This window comes from Alligator mississippiensis, chromosome 1 (genome assembly GCF_030867095.1).
Source record: "Alligator mississippiensis isolate rAllMis1 chromosome 1, rAllMis1, whole genome shotgun sequence".
In the NCBI taxonomy this organism is placed as follows: Eukaryota; Metazoa; Chordata; order Crocodylia; family Alligatoridae; genus Alligator; species Alligator mississippiensis.
In genome coordinates this window covers 190316294-190342372 of record NC_081824.1, presented here as the reverse complement: position 1 = coordinate 190342372, position 26079 = coordinate 190316294, and the positions used below count along the sequence as shown (strand labels likewise).

At 42.8% G+C, this 26079-nt stretch overlaps 1 protein-coding gene and 1 long non-coding RNA gene across 2 annotated transcripts; one reads left to right on the top strand and one right to left on the bottom strand.

Annotated features, from left to right (window-relative positions):
• Nucleotides 1-271: 271 nt before the first annotated feature.
• Nucleotides 272-8351, bottom strand: SLC30A1 (solute carrier family 30 member 1). Its single transcript, XM_014597999.3, has 2 exons — nt 7582-8351; nt 272-4298 (listed from the first exon to the last, which is right to left on the bottom strand). The coding sequence occupies exons 1-2, from the start codon at nt 8180-8182 to the stop codon at nt 3397-3399; spliced, it is 1503 nt and encodes a 500-aa protein (XP_014453485.1). The 5' UTR covers nt 8183-8351; the 3' UTR covers nt 272-3396.
• A 132-nt stretch (nt 8352-8483) lies between these two features.
• LOC109282116 (uncharacterized) lies at nt 8484-24318 on the top strand. The gene is made up of 3 exons (XR_002088988.2): nt 8484-9210; nt 11238-11310; nt 23583-24318. It is a non-coding gene; the product is annotated as an uncharacterized LOC109282116 (long non-coding RNA).
• The last annotated feature ends 1761 nt before the right edge of the window (nt 24319-26079 follow it).

Sequence of the window (26079 nt, the reverse complement as noted above, 5' to 3'; positions counted from 1 at the left end):
ACACAGTTAACTATTAATACAAGTAGTTTCTCCAAGTGCAAAAGGACTGCTCATGCAGATTTCTGAAAGATTGAGCCTTTACATCCTTTTCTCAAAAAAAAAAAATCACAAATCAGAACTACTTCTACTGGTCTTCTATAGGCCTAAGAATTTTTGTTATTTCTGGATTAAACATTAAAATATTTTACACTGCATACATGTTTCATATATCCCTGAACCATTTCAATGAAAGCATAAACAGTATGAAATACAAGTTATTTTTTCCTTCAAATCAGGGTTCCATATTTTTATTTAAAAAAATAATAATAATAATAATAAAAAAAAAAAACAGGAATGCATGACAGTACAATTAACTGCTTTTCTCTCCCACCACTGCACTCACACAAGATTCACTATTTTTGTGCTTTGGGAGTGGGGGCAGAAAAGACTAAAAAGACAGACTTCCACAAAAATTCTAGAAAGCTACTAATGTTCTGGAATTACGATCTTCAGAAGTAAATCTGCATAACCATAGCTAAATGAAGTTAAAAGATCAAGATGTATACTGCAAGTTATCAGGCTACAGTTTGGGCTCATTACAGCTACGATGAATTTACAAAATGTGTTCCCGCTGTTGTACAGCCACCACCTTAATCTTATACTGAATACATACTGTACTTAAAATCCAGGTGCAGAGACCTTTTTCATTTTTCCTTTTATTTATTTTAAGCTAGCCATTGCCTGCAATGGACATAGCACTAGAAAAATATGACTTCTGGCACAAAAAGATTAAACATTTTACAATGGAATTAGTGGCTACGTTTTCAGACCTATTCAAATGCATTTATTAAGACTATTACCAAAAGGTGACAGCCATGGCAGGACAAGTAGACCAACTATAAAAGCAACAGGAGAAAAAGTAGTTATGATTTTCATTACTACTATGTTCTTACCAATATACAGTTAGTTCTATTTGTTGTTAGTGATATACAGTAGACCCTCACTAATTCACACTAGTAACTGAGAAGCCAAATTTCAAACATGCAAATATACTAATTAGCAAAACGTTTTACCATGAAAAAGTATATTTTGTTCATTTTACAAATTAAATTGATAATACTTTACAGAATACTCATAGATGCATTATAGCATATTTTGCAAAGACCTCATTACAATGCACTGCTGAGAGGCTAAGCAAGTACCTCTGGAAGGGCAGGCACTAGGTTATTGTGAACCACTGCTAAGCAACTATCATTGATTTGAAGGGCAAATTAGTGAGGTGCTCTGTATGAGAGGGGAAAAAAAAAGCTATGTTTCCTTCACTAACCCAAACATTCTTCTTTAAAAAAAGAGGAAAAAAAATTCGGTGTTTAAATACTGTTAAAAATCTGACAAACCACAGTACCAAAGAAATCCAAAAGGCCAAAATGGTCCTTAGTTCATCCTGTTTGCCTGGGTATTGCAGTAACTTTTGGAAGACCCCCAACAATAACAATTTTGCATTTCTAGGGCACCTTCCATCAGAAGATTTCTGAACTTTTTACCAACTAACAAATTAAGCCTCACAATACCCCTGTGAGGTAGGTTTTATCCCTATTTTACAGACAGGGAACTGAGGCAAAGAGAGGTTAAAGTGACCTGCCCAACATCACACAGCAAGTAAAGTTATGGACAAATGAATAAATTATATAGTGACCTACAAGGGGGAAGGGACTTGCCATGCATTGGCTGCTCTACAGTAACCATGGGCACACTCTTACCCTGCAACAGCTTGCCTCCCTATGAAACCAGGATTACATTATCACTGTTTCACTTTCACTTCTCATGTATTAAGAGAATATATGGGGACAATTACCAAGAAGCAGCTGACACGTGACAAAAATCCCTGACCCCTTTAACTTGCTGTAATGTATTTGTTTGTATGTATCTTACATGTCAGAAAAGAGAAAACAACTTGAATCTTCCGACTCCCATTCCTGTGCTCAATTACTAGACACTGTTTCCCATAACATATATACCTAAGCCTGGAGGTGGATTTAAGGATTGAGTTTGGCTTTGACCATAGTCACAATGGGGGACTAAAGTCCCTAGCATTCCCATTTACACTGTCTTTTACTCTCACCCACACAGCATTTTTTGTAAATATGTTAGTTGACAGTACACTGTAACAGCTTCTTCAGAGCCAGTTGTCTCTTGGTTTTAAAGTAAACATTTAAATATCCCATAGGTAAATTCTTGACATGGTAAAGAGTAAAATATATTGGATTACATGCCATCCACAATGAAGAAGTCAAATCTCTCACAGACTTCATGGGGACAGAATTGGGCCTATCAGACAGAGATTATCTGCACAAATTTACATCCACGTGAGTTTTTGGGGGCAGTTACAGGAATTATAATGCCAGTTTTGAAAGATCCTTCCCTTTAACAGTACTGGTTGGCATTACCATGATAAAAACTAACTTATTTAAATGAAGCACTCTTAAAAATTAAAGCTACAACTTCAGTGTTACAGCACCAGAATGTGTGTTGTGTAAAATTCTACAATTTAAACAATAAGCTAATGAAATAAAAATGACTGAATTTGAAAAGGAAAAACAACACTGACTAATTCATAAAGTGGTAACTGAAACTATAAATTATTTTTCTGACAATTACACAGCCTAAGAGGGTTACATAGCAGACTGAATTTATACTTTAACAAAACATACCTTTCGCGACCAATTTTTTTTTAAACAAGCAGCCACTTTTAATCACCTCACAGCCCCCATGAGAAAACATGGATCACTTTCTAACAATCATGTGATATGCTTTTTTCCTTTTTTTTTTTTTTTTTTTAAATATGTTATGTAATAAATCCATTAGAAAAGTGTCCATATTTTTCATTTTCTAAGTTTAAGGAAAATGCATGAAACTAACAAAGTGGTTTCCAGTTTTAAGTAGTTATATTTAACAAAAAAAAGAAATCTATGAACTTTGGTTTCCTTATGTTTTCTAAATAAAAAATATATTAAAATATCTACAAATCAAATATTAAAGGAAAAAAGTAGCTCCAATGAGCAGTTTGTAACACAATTTAAGTTCCTATTTACTTCTCTCAAGTAACTTTTCATGGGAAGAGATATTTTAAATCTGAAGTGCAACAAAAAGTGTCGTCTCGGCTGAAATGGCATTCTGAAGTTGTTACAACATTGGTGCACTTTCTGACTCATTCACCACAGTCAACACAAGCATATCATGTCATGATACATGATCATGTTCCTTAAAACAAGTATTCTGGATTTAGCAAAGTGACAAGAATAGGGACATCAGCAAATACAAGTTTGCCAAGTAGTGTATCTCAGAACATCTGTCTCTTCTTCTTGCAACAATGCTGTGGGTGAAGCCATCAAAATATAAGCAGCACCACTTTGGGAATTATAAAGATGATTCAAACTGTTTGTTTTGGTCAGCATTTGCCTCTAGCCTAACAGCAGGTATACTCTCAGATTTAGTCCTCCTAGTTCTGCTGTGTGAAGAATCAGTGATGACTTCTGAACATGAAATACCAATTGTAGACGATTTTTCCATCTCCTTTTCAGCGCTGTTTTCTGATGTCCCACAACACTGCTTCAAAGCACATTGAGTTCTGCAGGGAAGCTCGCAATTGCCTACACCTGATTCAGAGCCTACACTGGCAAATTCAGGCTGAATGGTAGTAGCATGAATTCCTTCATCATGAAAAATCTCTTTAATGTGCTTAGCCACTTTCATGTATGATTCAGGGTCATGACATTTTATGTGAGCAGTGCCAATGATCCTGCTGCCTGCCAATTGCCAAACATGTAATTCATGGACTGCTTCAACTCCTTCAAGTGTATGCAGCTTCAGGCTCAAAGAACGAATATCTATTTGTTTTGGAACAGTTTGTAAAAGGATAAGGGCCGATTCCTTAAGTAACGGGTAAGTTGTGTAAAGGATTATGCACACCATCATCAGACAAAGAATGGGATCTAAATATAGTACCCAGCATGGACCAGCCACATGCTCCAAAGGGCTAACTGTGGAAAGTGATGGGGCTACAGTAGCATTTTCCGTACAATGGCTATTGATACAAGGATTAACACAGGGCCCATCTTTGGGACAAGGATTCCAAACGAAGTAAAATACTAAGGCATTCGCCACCACAATAACTGACCCCAATGCATCTCCAAGAACATGCAAAAAAACTCCACGCATGTTAAGTTGTCCACTAGTGTCTTCAACATCAATGTCCAGAGAGTGACGGCCAGCATTCCCATTCATTTGTAGGTCATCCTTGCCATCTTTCTCTATATCACCTGCAAAGAAAGCAGTGCAATGATTACACTATTTCACTACATCATTAAAATAAGGGTATTATAGACTGAACATTTATGAGTTCATGGCTTAACTTGCAATAAAATTTGGAAACTATGGTCCCAAAACAAACTATTGTAATGAAAAAACTGATTCTGTATGGATGTTTTAAATCCTCTGCCACTCATTTATAGATTATATCTTAGCAATTCAGTTTGGTCTGAATCTTACCCCTACTTTTTATATTATGTAAATATAAACTATGGAATTCATGATTGTGCTCAAGACCCAGAAAAGCACACATTTTGCACAGAAATTAAATACAATAAAAAAAGCTTTGAAAGCATTTTTTCTATTCAATGCCTGATGGAAGTCTACATGCACATTGCTTCATGAGTACTACTTATTTTGTTTTGAAGTCCATGGCAATGTTTCCCACAACTGAAAGAGAAACAGGTAGTTTCTCCATTTTGTAGCTAGAGGCATCTAATGGAGGAATTTCATGATACATCCCTATGTCTTGGGGGGGAGAGGAGGAGGTGTCCCTTGGAGCATGTACAACTGAATAAATGCAATGATCCAAACAGTATATGACCCACATACTTTAGAAGACAGATACATAAATGCATAAGGCTGGAACTCAGATCAGTTTAGTTCCAATAATTACAACCTATACCCCAGAAACCCAATTTGACTTTTAAGTTCCTGTCACATTCACTAGAAGAACATTCCCTTTATCACGGACAAATTATAGCAGAGTAAGTTGAAACGAGTTTCTTCAGGTCTTCAAAAAACTGAGGCTTAAAACCTTACTAGAGGCCGATCACCTTTAAGCATTTCAGGCAGAGATGCAGATATCTGGGCTATGCCTGCTCGAATACACTTAACAGGTGGCAGCCCTCTTCCCCCACTTCAAGAAAAACAGTCCATCTGCCTACGCCGTTTTCAGTCCTGGGATACAACCACTGGGTATCATTTCACCGTGTTTCCTTGTATATTGAAGCACTCTGGTCTGTAATATTTTGATATGGCTAACACATCAATGAGTCTAACTATGGCTAATTCTACCATTCACAAAAATAGACATAGGAACCAGTTCTCATTTGCAGTTCTCAATTTGGCATCCTTACTGAAGATTCCAGGACCGGCATAACACGGTATACCACCTATTTAAACTTTCACATATACTCCACTGCTTATCCTGCTACCTAAAACACTATTCTCTGCCAGAGGGGCAACCATGAGACATTTCAGGCTAACTTGTTAAGTTTTGAAGCTACCTACTTTAAAAAACAAAAAAAAACACACAGAAAAAACAACAACAAAAAAAAAACAACAACAACAAAAAACAAACAAATGAAAACAAACAAAAACACTTAATGGAAAATTAGTCACAACTCTAGCCAGGGTGCAACTCTAGTCCCTCTCTAATAGAAGTATTTGTCACACAGCCATGTCTCATTTAGACATCTTCCACCGGTTTAAAATCTTTTCAAACTAATTACTAGGATACTTACCTCGGAAGAGATGCAAAATTAAAGCGGCTTATTTCAGGGTCAGGTTAGGATCAGTACCATAATTTTCCTATACTTTCACAAAACTGATCTTTAGAAAACTAACACACAACACTATTTGGTAATGATCAGGTATTTTCTTTCTTGTTCTGGAAATCTCCAATAGAAAAAGTCCCTGCCATGTCTGGAAGAAAAGCACCATTAAAAAGACACCAAGTAGGCAAAGAAAGCAGAAAAGGAAGTTGCTCAATACGGAATGTAGATGAATGAATGGTACTAACAACTCTGTGAATCACTCACCTAGCTAATACAAAAATAGCAATTGTAGCCAAGTTTCCTGTACGTCTCCAACCCAGTTTGATCAGGATTGATGGTCTCCTTACATTATCCCAACACTGTAAGGCATCAGGGCTTCAACACCTATTTCTCCTTCAGGGTAGGAAGGCAGTACTGCCTAGTGGCAATGGGCAATTCACTTCTCTTGAACTCATTTGACAACTTGCTTTTGACCTTGACCAAGTGACTACACATCCTTGTATGGTCCCTGCCCCTGCAGCATTTGAATGGGTCCTAAGCATTTAACAAGATCATTTTCCTTTCAGAATCTGTGGAAGGAACAGCTTTAAACAACTTTGATGTTGTGTACATACACATACCTGTGTGTATGTGGATGTGAGAAAGTGTGCGTGTGTGTACATCTATCAATGTGCAAACCCATGCACACACAACACATAGCTAAGAAGAAACTTGGAAGCTTTATCTCTTGCAGAAGTAAGTTGTGCGGTCTGCATCCAGCTCCTGCCAGAGCTCTGTCTCCTGCACAGATGAGCTTCCCCGCAACTGGGGGACATCTTCTTGCTCCCCTGGAACAACACCCTGCCCACCGTGAACATGAGGGAAGTGGCAATTTCTCAAGTATGTAGCCAGTCCCAATCCCCAGGAGAGCCCTGAGTATCAGGACAGAGGTGCTGGGTTATATGCTGCCCAGCCTGGAGCCGGGTCACAGCACAGCAGGGCAGCAGTTTGGGATGTGCAAGGTGGCAGACAGCTGCCTCTTGCTCCAAGGGACTCCCCGCAAGACTTACAAATGCATCATGAAATCCTCAGTGCCTCCAGCTACAAAATGGAGAAACCACCTGTTTCTCTTTACCTTTACAAAGCTCTTTGAAACTCGGGGGGGGGAGACAACCCTTAAAAAAAAAAACAAAAAAAACCCTGCTAGGTGAGGTCACACGAAGAAAAACCACTAGGCAAAGGGCGACAAGGTTCTTTAGGTAAATCCGATATCTTTTATTAGACCAACTCAAATAGCTGGAAAAAATCTTCTTAGTGACCTTTTGGGTACAAACACCCTTCGTCAGGCTGAAGAAGCATCTGCAGTTGGTGTATGTTCTTCCTACACCCCACTAGGCAAAGGGCACATTTACCCGCACCCACCAGGGGTCTTTTGCCCTCTTCCCGCCAGTGCCTGGGCAAGCTCCAGAAGTGCTGGGATGCTCCGGGACATCATTGGTCCCCTTCCCAGGGCCATGTGAACCCTTTAGCAGGACCTCAGCAAACGAACTTGTGCACCCCAACTTGATTGTCACTCAACAATCATAATGTGTAAGAGACCCACAACCAGGCCACTTCTTCACTTAGTGGCCTAGGCATGTGCCTGGCTTGCCTGTACATTAACCCAGCCCCTGCCAGCAAGTGTGGGGAGGGGACAGGAGAGGGCCTCTCCCCTGTCCCCCAAGGGGGTGCAGCCCCCAGCTCCGTTGGGACTCACCCAGCTGCTCCTGGCTGAGCCCGTTGGGGCCGCTGTAGTTGTCCACCAGCATGTTGGTCTCCTCCTTGTGCAGGGCAGCATCGCCCTCACCAGGGCAACGCTGCAGCTTGGCGCGTGGCGGTGGCGGGGCAGCGCCGTGCGCATGGCCGTGGCTGTGGCCATGTCCGTGCTGGTGGAAGAGGCAGAGCCCCAGCAGGTTGATGATCAGCCCGGCCACGCCGGCCACCAGCACGACGAGGGGCTGCTGGATCTCGTGTGGCTCAGTGAAGCGCTCGATGGCCTCGAGCAGGATGGTGAAGCAGAGCGCCGTGAGGAAGACAGCGTTGACCAGCGCGCCCATCACCTCGGCGCGCACCCAGCCGAATGTGTTCTTCTTGGTGGCGCGGGTGCGCTGCGCGAAGCGCACGGCCACCAGCGCCACCACCAGCGCCATCACGTCCGACAGCATGTGGAAGGAGTCGGACAGCATGGCCAGCGACGCCGTCAGCCGGCTCACCACCACCTCCATCACGAAGAACACGAACGTCAGCGCCAGCATGCACAGCAGCCGCGCCCGCCGGCACCGCGGCCGCCGCAGCTCGCCCGCGCCGCTGCCCGCCATCCCGCCCGGACGCCCGTTGGAGGCTGAGCAGAGCGGACCGGAGCGGCGGTTGGGCTGGGGCCGAACGCGGAATGCCGGTGCCGCCGCCCGCGCGCTCTGCAGACGGTTTGGAACCAAACTTTGCACCCGAGCCAGCTTACATCTTTTCCACACGGAACCCCAGCCCGCCCCGCGCGCTTCCCATTGGCTGCCCGGCCGGTCGCCGGGCGGAGCCCGCCTCCTACCATTGGCGGCCGGCCCCTCACGACAAGCCGGCGGCCGCGCCCTGCGCCGCCCGCCCATTGGAGGAACGGCGCTCCAGCGCCGGGGCCGCGCCGCCCATTGGCCCGCGCCCCTGTCGCTCCGCTTTCGGGGCCCGCCGCCGCGGCCCCGCCCCCGCGGGAGGCCGGTTTGCGGGACTGGTGCAAAAGGTAGTTAGGCGGGGGATGCCTCTCCTCGCGTGCAGCGCCCGCCCCGGCTCGGCCCAGTGTGGCGGGCTGTACTGCTTCCCCCCACCTCCCCGCCCGCTGCTCTCCGCCAGTCTCGCAGCGAAGCGGGCTGGCGGGGGCGGGGAGGGCTGAGCCTCCCTCCCTCCCCCCACCGCAAGGCTTTCGCTTCGTGTGCACGCCGCGCTGGCTGAGTGCAGCGGAGCGGGGCCCCACGCGTGACAGCCCTGCCCCGCCCCGCCGCTCGCGCGTGGGGGAGGGGCGCGTTCTAACCGCCAACGCGCGCAGCATCCCGGGGGGGCGGGGCACGGCTCAGGGTCGGGGGCACCATCCTGCCCCCTCCCTGGGGGTCTGGGGGCAGCAGCCTTTGCTCCCAGGTGGCTCCTGTGGTGACACCCCCACCGTGTCTCTGCGGGGCAGAGCAGCGCAAGCTTCCCTCTGCGGGGGTCCTAGGGGCCGTGGCTGGGTTTGCCCTGTGGAGCCTGTTGGCCCGCCCCCCCGGGGGTCCCAGCCCTCCTGCCTTTGAATCGCTGCTGGAAAGCTAAACCCTTCCCCAGGGAGGAAGAAGGAACTGGAGGAAAGCGTTCCCTGTTCACCCAGCGGGTAGGTTGCTAAGTCTTGCCCCTTTGATGCAACCTTGTGTTAGTTAAGGTTTCAGACCAGGCACATACCTCGCTTTGTGCTGTACACGCATTCCTGGAAAACGGCGTGTAACTCAAAGTCGCATAAAGGGAACCCACTTTACAGTATAACAAATAGGGATACGTTCCAAGATCTCGACTGTGCTGACCCCCAACCCCATTTCTACCACTTTTACAGGACAATTTTGGTACTCACTAACAGCAGACAGTACACATAAGCACAGGGCACTACCATAATGGGGATGGCAACTACAGAAACACATGTTGTAGACAACGAGCGAGGAGCACAGATCCACACAGGAGACTATATTTTGGTGCGCGTCGCTCCCACAATCCCACAATGTTGTCCCACCTGACAACAGCTGACTGCAGGCTTCCACCACAACAATCACATAAGAGTGAATTTACCTCGCATATAATGAATTTTTGGTATAAAAAGGGTCATCGCATAAAAGCGAATTCACATATACAAAACCCGCATAAAGCAAGGGAAACCTGTACACACTGGCCATGTCTACAGGAGATGCTTACTGTGCAGTAACTTGTTACTACTGCGCAGTAGTGTCATAGGGCACGAACTGTGACACAGCACCATTGTGCTGTGGGCATACCTACACATGCATTTATACTGGCTTAAATTTACTGCGTGGTAAGTGGGAATAGGCTGGCATGTACACATGCAGGCGTTAAAGCCTAAATTTAGTCCCAAGTCAGTCCACATGCACAGTGTTACTGCGCAGTAAGATGTCCAAATGTGCATTACTGCACAGTAACTAATCAGGTGTAAATTTGATACCCGCATCATGCAGTCATCAAATTTATGCCCAAGTCAGCGTAAGTCCCTAGATTTACTGCGCAGTACAGGCATGCACATGTAGACGCATGATCGTACTGTGCAGTAATCAAAATTACTGCGCATATGTAAACACACCCACTGGTCACATCTATATAAGACGCTGATTGCACAGTAGCTCATTACTACTGAGCAGTAGTGTCACAGGGCAGTCAACATCACCACAAAGTCATGCAGGGCTGCTACTCAGGGTTTGAATTACACTTTGACTCTTGTGTGGGGGTCTGGAAAATAAATTGGGCTGCCCATCAGATGCCCTAATAAAATCGAAGACCCCCAGGTTACGATTTTCAAATCTTACAGGGGAGCTCTCGTCTTTTATGGGGGGCCCCCCAAGCTCTCCCATAATTCAAACCCTGATGCTACTACGCAGTAGTTCCGGTTACTGCGCAGTCATTTAGTACTTGTGTATACAAGTACCAAATGACTGCACAGTCAGTTTCTTGTGTAGATGCAGCCACTGTGACTGCAGGTGTATCTGAGCTTGTATACCACAAGCAATGCAGCAGAACAGCCCACTCAAAGTAATTCACCCTGCTTTCATATCCAGACATCCAGGTACATCTACCCTGCATAGTTGGCAGCAGCAGCAGTCCCTCAATGCTCATCCACTAAATAAGGAAGTCATTGGTGAGTCAAAAGACAACTAAAGAGGCCAATCTGAGATCCACTTGTGTACACTGCATGGTACTGTGTAGAGATTGCAGAGACACTCAAACTAGCTCTCAACGAATTCTGCTGAGAAATCAAATTAAATTACCCAGAGTACTACATTTACCAGGCCTCACTTGGCTACTTCTGAATAGCATTGCGTCATGCGGTGTAGATATATCTGGATGTCTTGAAACAGAGGCTACTGCAGATGTTTGAAGACTTAACCAGAGGCAGACTGGAGGCTTGGACTCCATGAAACAGGCTGAAGACTTGGTTGCTATGGGGATCTGTCTGTTGGTCCCTGGTCACCATAATCATTCCTAAAATGCTGTCCCTACTTTACTCTTATTCTAGCTCTCTCTTTCATGCCTTAACTATTTTGTAATATTTTATTGTTTCTCCTGAATCAAGGAATTGAAAAGGAAAAATACATTATTGGTAATAATCCCCTGAGACATGGTTTTCATTATTTCACCCATCAGCAACTCTTCTAACCCACCAAGAAGACTGTTTGAGATCCTCAGCCAGAAGGAGCAAACAACCAAGCCCCATCAGGTACCAGATACGTTTACTAGTCCTCCACCTGCCAGATCCAAAGACTAAATCCTACACAGGCTGAAGAAACTGTTCTATCCTTATCCTATCATAAGCTTAGATACCTGCTACTCCTTGTTGCAAACATCCTAGCATCATGGTTGGTGGAAACAGATTGCACTATTTAGGAAAATCATATGTTGACTCACTAGCCAACTATGCTGAAAAAATTGGGAGGAAAAATGTGTAGAAGGGACAGTCTTGGAAAGAAACAAAATTCAGTTCCCATGGCCATTCAGTGTTGGCCTTTCTATTGGGACTTCACAAGTGTGCATGTTATAGTGCACGGTCTCCAAAATGTAAGAAATAAACTGATACTTAAATCCAACCTCTTCTGATAATTCATTCCACAGACAGCAGTCCTCCACGGATCTTGTTTCTGTCCCTTCAAAATTTCACCCTGTTCCACTGCCCCAAAGGACTATAGGTTCTTGGGTAGTTCATAAATGAAGAGATGATTTGTCCCAGAACCCTTTCAACAGTTAGGACTAATGCTTTGAATTGACATTGGAAGTAAAATAGGAGCCAATTCAGAGAAGGAATCCAGAGAATCTTTAACCTTTTCAAGTTGCATTATGAATCACCTGGAATGTCAGTGTTCCATCCTCATTTAGTTCTACGCTCAGAGGGGTGGTTTCCTGGAAAGCTGGAGGTGGAAGGAGGAACTTCTTGCTATTGTTTTTATTTGACTCTGTGTGCCAACAACCTAACTATGAGTATTATGCTTAGATAGATTAATATAACCATCCCGAATTCTCTTTTGCTTGGAAGGACCAGGAATGAACAAGCATTTCCAAATAAAATCACATTAACCTTACATGTCTGAGATCCTCCCTCAACCCCAGTCCAGTTATCCACCCCCAATTCAGGCAACATCATTACTGTTATTGTACCTTTACCCAGACTGTTCAGAGAGTATGGATTCCATTACACTAACCTATATTCATTTTGCTAGACCCTACAACATCATTATTGTGATTGTTACTGTGACAGTGAATCAAGCAGCCAACCATGAACTTCAAATTCTGTAATAAAATTATTTTTCCATTTGTTGACCCACTCTAGATTGTATTTTTGTGGTGCATGGGTTTTTGTGTGGGCCCTGCGTCTTGAGATGAATTTATCATTGAAGGAGAAAGTAATAGATGAGCTCCAGAGATGACTTCCTGTCTCACCTGGCAAATTTTCAGAATCCAAAAGAAAACAAACATAGCAGTGCAGTGCGAGGAAGAACATGTCAAGGAATAAAATATTCCTTGAGTTATAGTGCAAGATGAAGGAGGGACTTGAAACTGACTCAAGAAGGATGTACACAGAGGTAGTAGAAACATCTAGAAAACAAAATACAGGCATAAGCTGGAAAGAAAAAACAAGAGGAAGATGGGTCTGAGTCTATGGGTGGAGATACCAAAGGCATCATTATATAAAGAAGTGGGGCCCAACCTTTTTGACAGGTGCATCACAAATTAGCCCTCTGCCCTCCCTAAGTGCCACTCCAATCCCCTTCCTATGCCTGCTTTGCTGTTCTGCTGTCTGCCTTCTGCCCCATGCTCCCTGCATGACCTTCTGCTCTGCTTTCTGCTTCCTACTTCTATGTGTCACTGTGCTGCCTGTCCACTCCCCAATCTGCTGCATGCCACACAAATGGGATGCCCTGGCCCCTGGTGGCCTTTGTGCCACTGGTTGGCCACTCCTGACATAAAGGATCTATCAGATAGATAGTGATGGCAAGCCAGGACCATTTCATTAGTAAGATAGTTGTGCTTTCATGAAAAAGGATTATCAGGCAGCATAATCAAACCTTGGAGTTAGCACTAGTTTCAACCAGCTCTAGATAAGCTCTTCATAATCTAGTGATTTATTATCTATGTCTGCCAGATTTCTCTGATCAACACATCCATCCAATATGTTCTCACACTCCCTCCCACTAGATCATCATCTTCCTTGTAACCCAGACTGTTCAGGCAATATGGATTCCATTACACTAACCTAGATTCATTTTTCTGGACCCCACATTCCATATGACTGTTTAAAAAAATCTAGGTCTGCTATTTTGTTAATTGTTCAGCTGCAGGAAACTGCACGGAATGCTTTAATGAGCATCTAAAGAGACTATAACAATATAGAGAGACAATGTAATAGAGTCAGTAATTACACTACTGTAAAGCTCTTCCAACCACCCCACCTCCTTTATACCAGAATATGATTTAATAATACATTCTGCACAATCAGGAAACTGGAAACCAATTATACTGACATGGAACATGTCTATGTCCCCTCACTTTTCCCCACCCTCCACAATAAAGCATGTTAATAAGCAAGTATTATGTGTAATTAGGAAGCTGGGGACTAAATGGTCAGTACAGCCCTGGCTCTTTAATATTCTTTCAGTTCAGCATATAGGGAAGGTCATCATTTTACAGGAACTCAGTGTGATCTAATGGCATTCAGAGAGTAGGCCAGGAAGTATGGGAAGACTTTTAAAGTTTAGAAACTCTGTTACTTACTGTATTACTGTAGGTATTATCGTTCATGTCTATTAGTTGATTTCCACTTTGTATGTCACTATAGGATTTCCTTGATGATTGCAAACACTGAGTTTCCTCCTCCATCATGTAGGAAGCATGGCAATTTGGTAATATGAACTTTGCCAGTAAAACTAATAGACATTAAACAAACCACAAGAAAGAGTTGTGCAGAATCTCTCAGCCCTTTTATACTTCATTTGCCATTAAGACAAGGGCCTCCCAAGAAGCACCAATCAAAGTAAATAAAAATCCAGGGCTTTTGCTTTCCAAATCCGCAAAGGTGATTAGCTAACAGGAACCATGTGAGTTTGTGCCTTTTTCTTTCTCATTTTTGATGAGTCAAGAACACCTGAATGAGCTTGGTTATTGTTTTCCCCAAGCTATGTGTTCCTTTTAAAATTTTTGAACAAAGGGGCGGACTCTACCCTACTCAGAGCTGCCCAGCTATTTACTTACTGTGGTCAGTATGATTCCATTTCCTCTGCCTACCACAATGTTTCACCTCACTGACTATATACCAGTGTCATTGTCATAGAATACTCTCCCCCATACGCATCTTGTACTGAAGAAGTTAAATTTCAGTAGGAACAGGAAAAGGCCTTAATTTCAAGATTTGCAGAAGAATTAATAACTCTGTTGGATGGGTTTATAAAATGCAAGATTGCTAATCTCTAAAAGTCCAGATTAAGCTACACACAGAGGTGCTTATTTGAATCATTCACATCATTTTGCTGAATTAACTGAGTACCATGCATCTAGAGCAACCAAGATGTCTTTTTTAAAAGACTTTATCTTTCAAAACAGCTAAGAGCTAGAAAAGGACTTTGGTTGTCAGATTTACTATTGCATGTTTGCTGAGCAAATAGTCATTTTTCTCTGAATTTTTGTGCCAAGTCATAAGTGGAGAATCCAGCCACACGGGGCATTGCATCAGTCCGTGCCCTTCCAGTAGGAAAAGGTGAAACTTTATCTATAAACTTCTACACCAGTTACATATCAAAGTGCACTCTGACTTCTTTCAACAACTAACTTGTTTCCAAGACATCAGACTTGTCTTTGCTTTTACTTAGGTTTCTGGAACTCGGTGTGGTGAACATGACTCCATCTGTCTGTTCCTCTTCAGAAGCTGACAGCATTCATTTAAAACTGTGATGCTTGCAGGCAGTGTCTCTGTTAGATGTTCTTACAATGTTCCTTCAAATTACACCCAGCCACCCATAGCAAAGATAACAGCATTTACTCTGTAGCAATCTACACAAACAAGTTTATTCCTGGGGATACAAAACAATACACATGAAAAATAAATATAACTGTCCATACAGGTCTATTTAAAATCAGTTCCTATGCCCTAAATCAGGAAAACATCCCTATTCAGGAAAGTATGGAAGTATGTGCTTAAAGTTAAGCCTATTCCTAAGTGCTTTCTTGAATTGTGACCCTAAGAAGAAAGAAAATTGTTGTATACTATCAGTGTGAAGATAAGACATGAAGAGCACCTTATCACTCTGAAAACCAAAGATATTTCTCCTTACAAGTAGATACTGAGTGAAATCCTTGCCCCATTGAACACAGTGCCAAATCCCTCTGGTGACTCAAATGGGCCAGGATTTCACGCATTATTTTTATCTGGAGCTTTGAAAGCAAGTGAAAAATGATACACTTTGATGTCACTTTCAAGATTCTTCCTAGTTACTACCAGAAACTCCAGTATTTAAGTCCCTTTTTCCCCATTCCCAAATTCTGATTGCTCCTTTCTTGATTAAGATGTAACTGGTTTGTGTTCTTGTCTTTGACTTATTCATCTGATCAAGCTGCAAGTGATAATCTGCAACACCTCCAGACCATCTGCCATAATTAAAACCAATCTATTACTATGGAGTAACTATTTTTCTCTGGATGTCCAGTGCATTATTATTGTATTGATTTATACTGCAAACAGACATTTTCTTAGAATTCACATGTAGCCAGGCAAGCCTGTTGCTCTGGCCACCTATGAAGGTCAGAAACACTCAGACAATATTAGCGCTATCAAGCTGTCTTCTAGCCATTTATAGTTATGTATCTTTCAGACTGAACTGGATTCTAATTTGAAAAATCCAGCACTGTATTAATCACTATAGAACAAAACCCTTTAACTGTCACAGAAAAAATTATTATTATCCACCTTTCCACACAATCATCTGTTATCTGCTGGAAAGACAAGTAATAATGATTCAACAGGGAGGGGAAAATTCTATTAATATTGAACACATGGAATGAAAGAAATATCTTTTCAGATGACTAGTGGGTAACATGTGGCTTTTTACTGAAGTGAATTGTCCTTTACATGACATTGTTAATATATCATATTGTCAAACCACTCCTTGCTTAGAATTCATATTTTATTACCTTTGGAAAGAGCCTAAAGAACTGAACTAAGCCTGCTGGAGCCTTTGGTTCCAGAAAGGATATGGCAAGTCGACATTACAAAGTTTTGCTCGCAGAACTCTTATGTCTGCCAGACAGCTTTGGGCACGCTCACACCCAGGACACTTCTTGCTCCCCACAAAGTTATTCCACTTCTGCAGCTAGAACAAGGTGTCTACTACTGTCCAGCAGCCAAAAGAAAGTATATGTATATTCCTTTGCCCACTGCAGTATCCTCATACAGTACTTTACATTGCCTACTGCAGTACTCTCATGCCTCAGCACACTCAGTATCCTTTGCCTACTGCAGTACTGTCATGCTGTACTTCACATTGGCTCAGCAGCTAGTGCTTGCCTTGGCTGTACTTCACATTGGGTTAGCACAGCTGCAGAAGAAGCACCAGCAGAAACACCTGGATATACATGCACTCTGGCACTTTGGTGGGGGTAGCTGCTCCTGTTTGCAGGGAGCAGAGAGTGTAGGTATTGGCAAGGTCTTAGTAAGAGAACCTCCCCCATCTGCCTGTGTTGTTCCATGTACAGAGCAGGGGTGCCTGCTTCCAGCCCATGGCTCAGTGCAGTCATTCTCAAACTTTGCCACACTATGATTCTTTCTCCCTTGTAGCTAGGAATAGGGGAAGGACAGGGCAACCATGAGCCTCTGACACTTGTCTCCCTCTGTCCTTGGAGTGGCAGCCCCCATGATGGAAACTTGTACCTTAGGGGATCTAAGGTTGTCAGTTCAGTTTTTAGTCCTTTGTATCTCCCTAAGGGAGATACTTTTCAGTATTGATATATGCTATAGAGTCTGTGATTGGATCCTTCAGGAGGGAAGATGTATGATATAAATTTAAGATGCTATTAGGACAATAAATGTGGTAGGAAAATAACAGGCATGCACAAGCATGTAATTTGTAGCTAGTGCAGTGTGGAAACAGACCCTGTGCAACATGACTAAATAGGTAATGGCTGCCAAACAGGATGTGTCTTATTGTGGCCTGAAATATTTGTTCCTGATCCACATTTGTGAACCTTTATGCCTAATTGGTGTTCCATTGACTTGAATGGGACTATGCAGACACAGGGATCTGTATGAATGGATCTAATTGTATGGATCAAGGCAGTGTTCCCAGCCCACATAAAATCTCACCAAAATTATATTACCGGCTCAGCTAAGGAGAAAAGCAAGACAATTAACAATAAGCCCTGTCACAATGTTTCTAACCTATCTATTATGAATACAGTACCAATATTCTCACTGGTATAAACAAGGATCAAGAATCATTTACAGACTATCTTGCACAACAAAGACTTGTGATGGCTTTAAACTGTCCACCATTGACTTATTTGCTATCACGTACAAAGCCAGGCATTTTACTTGTATCATTTTCCACACTATATATATTATATGTATGTGTGTGTGCGTGTGTGTGTATGTGTGTATGTATATACAATACACAAACACACACACACATATAGTATACACACACACACACACATATATATATAGAGAGAGAGAGAGAGAAAGAGAGAGTGTGAAAAAAGGGATACATACACACATTTCCAAATGCTAATCATATTATCTCAAGCTGAACGAAATTCCCTTTGTCAGATAAGTAGGTGAATATGAGGAAAGAAAAATATTATTTTATCCTATTTTTTCAAACGTTTTAATGATAAATAACTATATTATGTGGTTTAAAACTGCAGGAGCTTTTAGTCTATTCTCTTCAGAAGCTATTCATTGGGTGACAATGGCCATCCTTTCAAACTAGATTTTTCTTTTTAAGTGGCAGGTACTTAGGAAAAAGTCATTTCAGAAAATAGTATCTATTATGATCTGTGCTGTTTTTTAAGATGTTAATATTGCATCTCCTGTCATAATTAGCATATTCTACAAATATCTAAAAGAACACTTTATCTGCAAAACTTCTCATTCTAAGTCATCTAATACCAAGATTTGACTGGGCTTCTATTATTAGGTGTATCTTATTTTCTTGAAGCTGGGCCCTCAAATATTCTATTCCTTTCCTTGTAGGATGAATATGCCCTCTAAATCAGGACAGGGATTCAAACAAATGATCAACCAGTGTGTATGTTAAATGGGATCGCCTCTTTTCTTCAGGAAGGAACCAACAGGTTTTGAAGCTTTCTCAGACTAATCTTGTTAAGTACTGTGTACCTTCAACTCCTGCTACTTTCAAAGAGGGGCTCTTCATCTCTCATTTTAATCTTTTAACTAAATGATTGAGGAATCCTCACAACAACCTTTTGAATTAGACAAATTCATGTTGTTATCACCAATTTTCAAACAGCTTAATGGAAGGAAAGGGCTTAGGTGCATTCCCCTAAGGCAGACAAAAGCCACATCAGAGCCAGGAGTAGTTTGCAGTGGGTCTTTCTCCAACTACCATGCCTAAACTACTATGTCAGAATCAGGATTTTCAAAACCTGGGCCCTAAATGAAGCTCTTAAGCCCAAATTCAGTGGTTTAGTTTAATGTATGGATCATCCAGCCCATGGTTCCCTGAGGACTCAGGGCAGATAGCATTATTCTGCTTGACCCACTTGTTCCCTGCCACTCAGATATACTGTGTGGTGCAGCACTGCCCTGCCCAGCTCCTGCGGAGGGTGGAGACAGGCAGGGAGCACCATTCCACTCACTCTACTCATCCTATGCCCTGCCACAGGTACACTGGGCACTGCCCTGCCCAGGTCCTATGGCCAGGCAGGGACAGTACAGATCTTCCCCTGCCACTGCAAAGACTCCGGGCAGTTGGGAACTTGGCACCCCCTCCCAGTTGATGCCTGAGGCAGGTGTACCCCTCAACCCACCCTACTTATGCTACTACAACCAGCAGTTCCTAAAGAAGAGAAAGAGAGCTGCTCACTGTCCTCTTGAAAACTGGGCCATTTATTTAGGACAGAGGCTCTCACCCTTCTTAGGATTATGGCACCTCTCTATAACTTTACTGAATTCAGTTGTTCACTGTTTTCAGAAGGTACATGCATGTGTGGCTGGATCCCAAAGCAGCTGCAGGAGGGGGTTTACCTGATAAACCTAATGCAGACAGAAGCACCTCCTCCTTTCAAGGGTGCTGTGGCACTAGTGCTGGCTTTGCAGCTAGGTGAAATTGCCCTGCATGCCTCTGTTTCCAGAAAGTGCATGCAAGACTGGACTGGAAAATGGCTGCAGAAGGAGAAGGTACAGAAACACTCTCTCCTGCCACAACCATTTCCCAGTTCAGCCCTGTACTCCCTTCCTTTCACCTGAAAAGGTCTCGTGGCACCCCAGGGTGCTGTGGCATGCTAGTTGAGAACCACTGATTTAGGTACATAAATAAGGATTTAGGAGTCCAACTTTAGGCTTACCATGCAAAAAATCTTGATCTAAGCTTCTCATGCTCTTATTCTGTCCTTTTCATCTAATTTCATCCTTTTCTATCCTTTTCATGCTAACCATCATATAGCAAAATTATGATTTGTATGGCATTCATCTGAGGCCACAACTGATATTTCCCTACCTCATATCTATGCAGGTTAAGTTCTGATTGTATATTCATGAGATTTGCCTGGTGGATCTGAGATTAGCAGCAGATAAATCTATATACTTGCACTGCAATGTGGAAATGTGGCTCCTAGAGAGACATGTGCTCCCAAGAAAGATTTCTGAATCTAGTTCTTTATGCAACATATTTACTTCAGCTCCAAAAGATCTCCCAAAAGAATCATTTTTAGATCAGCACATTATTGGTATAGATTCTCTAATGTCAATATTTGTGAAAATAATGGCCATGTCTTCCACAAACAAAAAATCTCTCTACCTTACAGATGAAATAACTGCTGCTTGCTCAACTTCTGCAGCTGAATTAACCCATCTGTACATAGTAGTGAGTCAGGACTCAGTCCTGCACTGTTGTTGTATGATGTAATGGCTGCTTACTATGGAGAATATTTCTTCATTTAAAGAGGTGATTCATCGTTATGGCCTCACATACCACGCTATCCCTTCTGACCTCTTATTTAACCACACATACCATAGCTGTGCCATACAGTGTATTTATATCAGATAGGATGACTGCCTTTGCACATATGGTGATGATGGACAATAAAAACCTAGAGCCTTCTGTGTCAGCCAAAAGCCAGCACCTTGTAGCAGTTACACACATATAACCTAAACAAGATGTGGGGCTAAGATTGGCTGACTGCCTCATTCTGGTGGCTCTGGAAAGGCATCAGTCAGAATTACAAAAGTTTCAAACAGGCCTGGCACACAGAAGAGGAATCAAAATGGTGCTGAGTGACTTGCTGAATTCTGGGAAATAACTACATAGGTCCTCTGTCAGGGGGTTATAGTCAATTTCTTCCTTCTTCATATTTCTCACAATTAAAAAACAGACCTTCCTATGGTCTTTTAGACTCAGAGCAGCCATCCATTTACTGGCAAGCCCTAATTTAAACCCAAGCGTGGAAGTAGGTCAAACTCACATTTCTATTCTAAATGCTCCACCCAGGAAGTCCAGTAAATGAAAATGGCATGAATCTTTGCTCTGGAAACCTGCTGGGAGACTGAGAGCACCAAGAGTGCTCCGCCCAACAAAGAGGGTAAAGGGAGTCTTCAGCACTTTGCAAAGTGACTAGAAACCAGGTTTGTGAAACAACATCCACTCCCCTCATCCGTTTATCTCAGCTCAACACAACCCCTGACAGAGAAGTGGCTGCCAACATACCCCCACTGAAAGTAATATCTTTATATGCAAACCCCTGGGTGTGCCAAAGCTTTTTTATCTCTTGAGTGCATGAGCAGCCAGCTGAACCCAGAGCGATGGCAAAGGAGCTAATAATTAAACCTGTTCTTTTTAGTCTTACTGCCAGAAAAAAGCTTCCATAGCAAGCTACTAGAGCACAGCACTCTTATAGCAAAAAATCATTCAAACAGCCAAGGTAAATACTAGGTTACACTTAGCATGCTAATTTTTGGGCTACAATCTACAGCCCCTTGCACTTTAAGTTGTATGACTCAATCTCCACTCCTTCCAAAGACACTAAAAAATATATGTTTATTGATTGGCACATATAAAATATACATTTACACATGAAAACAGGGCAGAAACATATACAACCATGGTCTTATTCATACAGACATGAGTTTTGCACAGGCAAACAGGAATGTGCCCTAACTCTCACACATAGAACAGATTCAATTATGGAAGCTGCTTTTGAGAGTGGGATCTTTAACTTGTAGAACATGATGGAGGCAGTCCTATAGGATGACTGATACTATGGAATGTGTAGTATTCCTACTGCAAGGGACAAACACATTTGGCCTAATCTCAAACTCATTGGGCACATCTACAAAAGATGTTTACTGAGGAGCTGCCTAATTAGCTCCGCAGCAAAATGTCACTGTGTATACATGCAACCCAATTAGGGCACAGTAGAATAATAAATGTTGCCACAAGGTAGTCCAGCTAAACACAAGCAGTACCTGTAGTGGCATTGCTTTGTGTGCTGCAACGCACACGTAGATGGTGATGGGGCTGGCTGGGACACGAGGGTGCTTCAGTGCGGGAGCTGTCTGCTGGCTATCCCTGCAATGAAGCACCCTCATGCCCCAGCCAGCCCCTCCGCAGTATGTGGAGTCCAGTCAGAGCAACCCTGCGCTGCAAGGCTGACCCCCTCGGTTCCCTGCCAGCCTGGGCTGCTCTGACTGGGCTCCACATGCTGTGCATGAATAAACTCTGGAGCAATATGCTCCAGAGTTTTTTGCTCCCAGGTGCACGTTCAAACAGTATACCCAGGAGCAAAAAACTCCAGCGCAATAAGCTCTGAAGTTTATTCATACATATTAATCCTACATGTAGACATGCCCACTCAGATAGATCATGAGCTTTTGTGTTTTCATTCCAGACTGTGTAGAAAGAAGAAAAAGCAATAGATTGGGGGGAGGGGGAAGGGGAGGTGGGATCCAGTAAAAACACCGAACTGATTGAAAAATGAGCATAACAAGGAAACAAAGGACACAGACCAAACAAAAATGGGGCACAGAGAAAAAGAGAGAAAAAAAACCAATAAACATGATATCTACCATATCCAAGGTTCCTACTCACCCTTGCCAGCCTCACTTGTGTTAGGAGAAAGAGAGGAATATCTATCATTATTAAATAGTACAGGTTTATTATTATGTATCATTTATTATTATCTATCATTATTAAATAGTACAGCTAGAAAAGCTTATAAATATTATTCTTTATCATTGCTATTACAGGAGCAACTACAAGCCCATATTAGGAAAACATCCCTCTTCAGCTAAACTTTTAAGTAACCTTCTGAACGTTAAAGATGCCCACAAATGCTGTGCGAAGTAGAGAGGCACTTACATTTATATTTTAGTGCTTTCCTGAATTAGGGCACAGGCCCCCAGCAGAGATTGGTGACTTGGTTCACACAGATACTAGACAAGCAATAAGAGAACAATTTGCAACCTAAATAGACAAGGCAGAAGAAAGGCAGGAATGGAAAAAAAGAGACCTGGAGAAGTAAGCATGTTTGCCTAAGGTCTCACCTCAGGCCACTTTCAGAGCATGGAATAGAACCCTTATCCCCAAATGCATAGCCCAGTTTCCTAGCCACTAAACTCAACAACCTCTTCAAACTTGGGTTTATTACAGGGACCCACTGTTGGGATGCCTGGGATGAAATCCTGGCCTCACTGAAGTCAGTGGTGTGACAGACTATGGCTTTATTGTAAAATTTCTGATTAAAAATTCTATAATAAAGTTGCGTGCCTCAGTTTCCTGGAGAAGCTTGTATCTAGGAAAGAAAGGGTTAAATGTATTTCCAGCCAGAGCTGTGGAGGTTTGCCTGATCAGTAGTTCTCATCCTCATTAGACTTAAGGCACCCTTGGAAAATGCCAGCTGTTAGTTTTTACTTGGTTTTTGACTATAGAAAAATACTGGTAATAGAGCAATTTTTCTGTTGCAAAGAACTCCGAAAGATCACAACAAGGCAGAATGTTTGTAACACTATGGATTCCTATTTGAAATCTCTGGGTTTATCTTGTGAATCATGTTTGCGCACCTAACAGTTCTAATAGTGTGGTACCCTGCAACACCAGTTTTTGAAAGGATCTCAAGGCACCCTCAGTTCTGCAGCCCCCTGGTTGAGATTCACTGGTCTACGTGCTCTATTAGGGGTAATAGGCCACCAGGCAACAAAGAGCTAATTTGGCCTATGTAGACACATGAAGTAAACTTCAGACAAACATCGACAAGATTCCCTGTTGTTTCTGTTGACAGGGAAGCCCTTGAGAGAAAGACAGGATGCTTGAGAGAAGGTCTTGAAAAGGAAGACACCCACCAGATATTGGACAGATACGCAGGAAGAAAATAAACTGAGAGGTCTGAGAAACAACAGCTGGGGCAGCTTTTCCTGACAGAGACTGCTTGGGCTTCGGGACAGGACTTTGCTTGTTGTATTGCTGTGGCCCAATAAAGGTTGTTTTGTCTTAAGAAGAGCTGACTGCTTTCCTGCTTGTGACTTTGGATGAACTCTGTCCCCTGAAAGAGAAGTGCCTCTCACTGAACTAGAAGGTAATCTCTGGTTATCTAACCAGGGATGTTATCTCAAGGAATCTATACAAGCTACAGGTCCCAAGTCAGCGCTCCCTGGAGAATCCATGACAAATGGAAAAACACCCTATGACTTTGTTGGGATTGCAATTTCCTCTTTCATGAAGAGTTCAAGAGTAAAGCTTTATATACTTTTGTTAACTTTGCAAATCAGCTGGAAATGTTGGAACACTTCTTCTTCATGAGTGCCAAATATTTAGCACATGATCCTGAAAGCTGCTGAACACCCACAACTCCTACTGATGTCACCTTACCCTGAAGCTTAAGTAGACTTACCAGCTACTGAAGGGAGCAGCAGGGGGCCACATTACTCAAGATCAAGCCAACAGATTTAATGGAAGTTTTTATGCCACAGTGGGTCAGTGTGCCTAGGGATTCATTATTCTTTACATGGAGGCTTTTAAGGGAGATGGGAACAGCACTTATGATTAAATATTCTGACTGAGTCCTAAAGTTCTCATTCAAGGGATAGGTTTTATTGTGGTCTGGGAGTTGGATTGAATCCTTGTTGTCCTTTTATGAAAGGCATTGCAATGCCATCCTAGTGGTAGAAACACACTGTCCTCCTCTCAATTTCATGTTTGCTGTGCCAGATAACACAAAACTCATAGGTACAAATCCAGCTCCAACTTTAGATAGAGCTAGGTACTGCCAACTCTGCCCCTCTAATTGAAGGCTACTGGGCAAGCATGAGGGGAACATCTTTGGGATCAGAAGTCCAGCAAGCGCAGCTCACTGGGGTCTGGCCCCTGAGTTGAGTTCTGGTCTCTGCCTCCCATTGGCAGAATTGATCCTAATGCTATTTATCCAGGGACTATCAGATGCAGAAATACCACTGGATATGGGAACAGGGACCAGACCGCAGGACTTTCTTCTTTTCAGGGCTGTACTCCTCTCAGTGAGCCACATTCCTGCTGGCTTGCTTTCATTCTGGCCCCACTCTTCCCTTCTTGGTCACCAAGGGGAACACCTTCAAAATAAAAGGGGGAGGGTGCTCTTGGCAATGCATAATCCATGGCCTGGTAGTTATGGTACTTTATAGAAGAGTGGAAAGAAAGTATAGGTTCAAACCCTTTCACTGAAGGGAGCTTAGAACATGGGTCTTTCACTCCCTAGACAAGTACTGTAATCACTAGGGTACTGAGTTAAAGGTTTGTAGCTAGTCAGAAAAGATGCTCACCACCCCACAATGTTGCAAATGCAACTTCACTGGTCAATCAAGCTGTGAAATCTTGTCCAGGGCTCCTGGATCCCATGTCTGATGTTGAGACAGGATCTTGGATTGGTGACAGGATCTCTTCAGGCTTTCTTCACAAGTGTTCCAAAGGGTACACTCTCGCACCTCTCTTTATAGGCCATATAGCTTTCATTTCTTAATACTTAAAATTAGCTTAAGGCTTCCTCCTAATGTATATTAATAATCTTGCTTCTGTTTGCCAAATATAATTGCAATTTTCTATTCTGAAGTAATCTTTTAATTCTGGTCCTCTTTTGCCCAAACTATACTTATTCAATTTAGTTAGCCAACTTTCTGATTCATTTTAAGTCAGGGACAGTATTTTTCCATCTGTTCCTTTCACTGGGTACATGTCTCAACCACAATTCAAGCTAAGCAAGCAGCGTAAGCTAAGCACAAAGGTCAAACCCAGGCCTGAAGGCCTTTGGGTCCCAACACATCCTACTCCTCTGTCAATCATTAGTCATGTTTTTTCTGGGACTAACATTTCAGTTTTTCATGGTGTTGATGTGCCTTCTTGGGGGAATATGTTTGCTATGGAATATAACTGGCCAGAGGAGAACCTGAGTGAGTATGCTCACAAGGACAAGACCTGCAGGGCTGGAGTAGGATTTAAACCTGAGAAAGCAGCCCCAAATGTCATATGCGCAGCTAAAGTTAGCGATGTACGTGCCACTTACCCACCTACAAAGGGAGCTGGAGTTGGGCCATAGATTTGAAGGACAGAAGGGACTATTATCATTACCTAAACTGACCTCCTGCACTTCCTGTGCTCTTTGTTTATATCTACACTGCACCTCAAAAGTGTAAGTCCTGTAGACATACCTAAACTAACCATAACTATCCAGCTAGGGTATTGGTAACAGAGCAGCTGTATTGGCACAGGCTTCAGCGGCTCCATACCTATCTAAGGTCCTAAGTAAGATT

Excerpts from the sequence above, each read along its gene's own strand:
- SLC30A1 (XM_014597999.3), bottom strand. The coding sequence starts at position 8,182 with ATGGCGGGCAGCGGCGCGGGCGAGCTGCGGCGGCCGCGGTGCCGGCGG. Across the intron at positions 4,299-7,581 it reads GCTCAGCCAGGAGCAGCTGG|GTGATATAGAGAAAGATGGC; the intron begins GTGAGTCCCAAC and ends CTTTCTTTGCAG.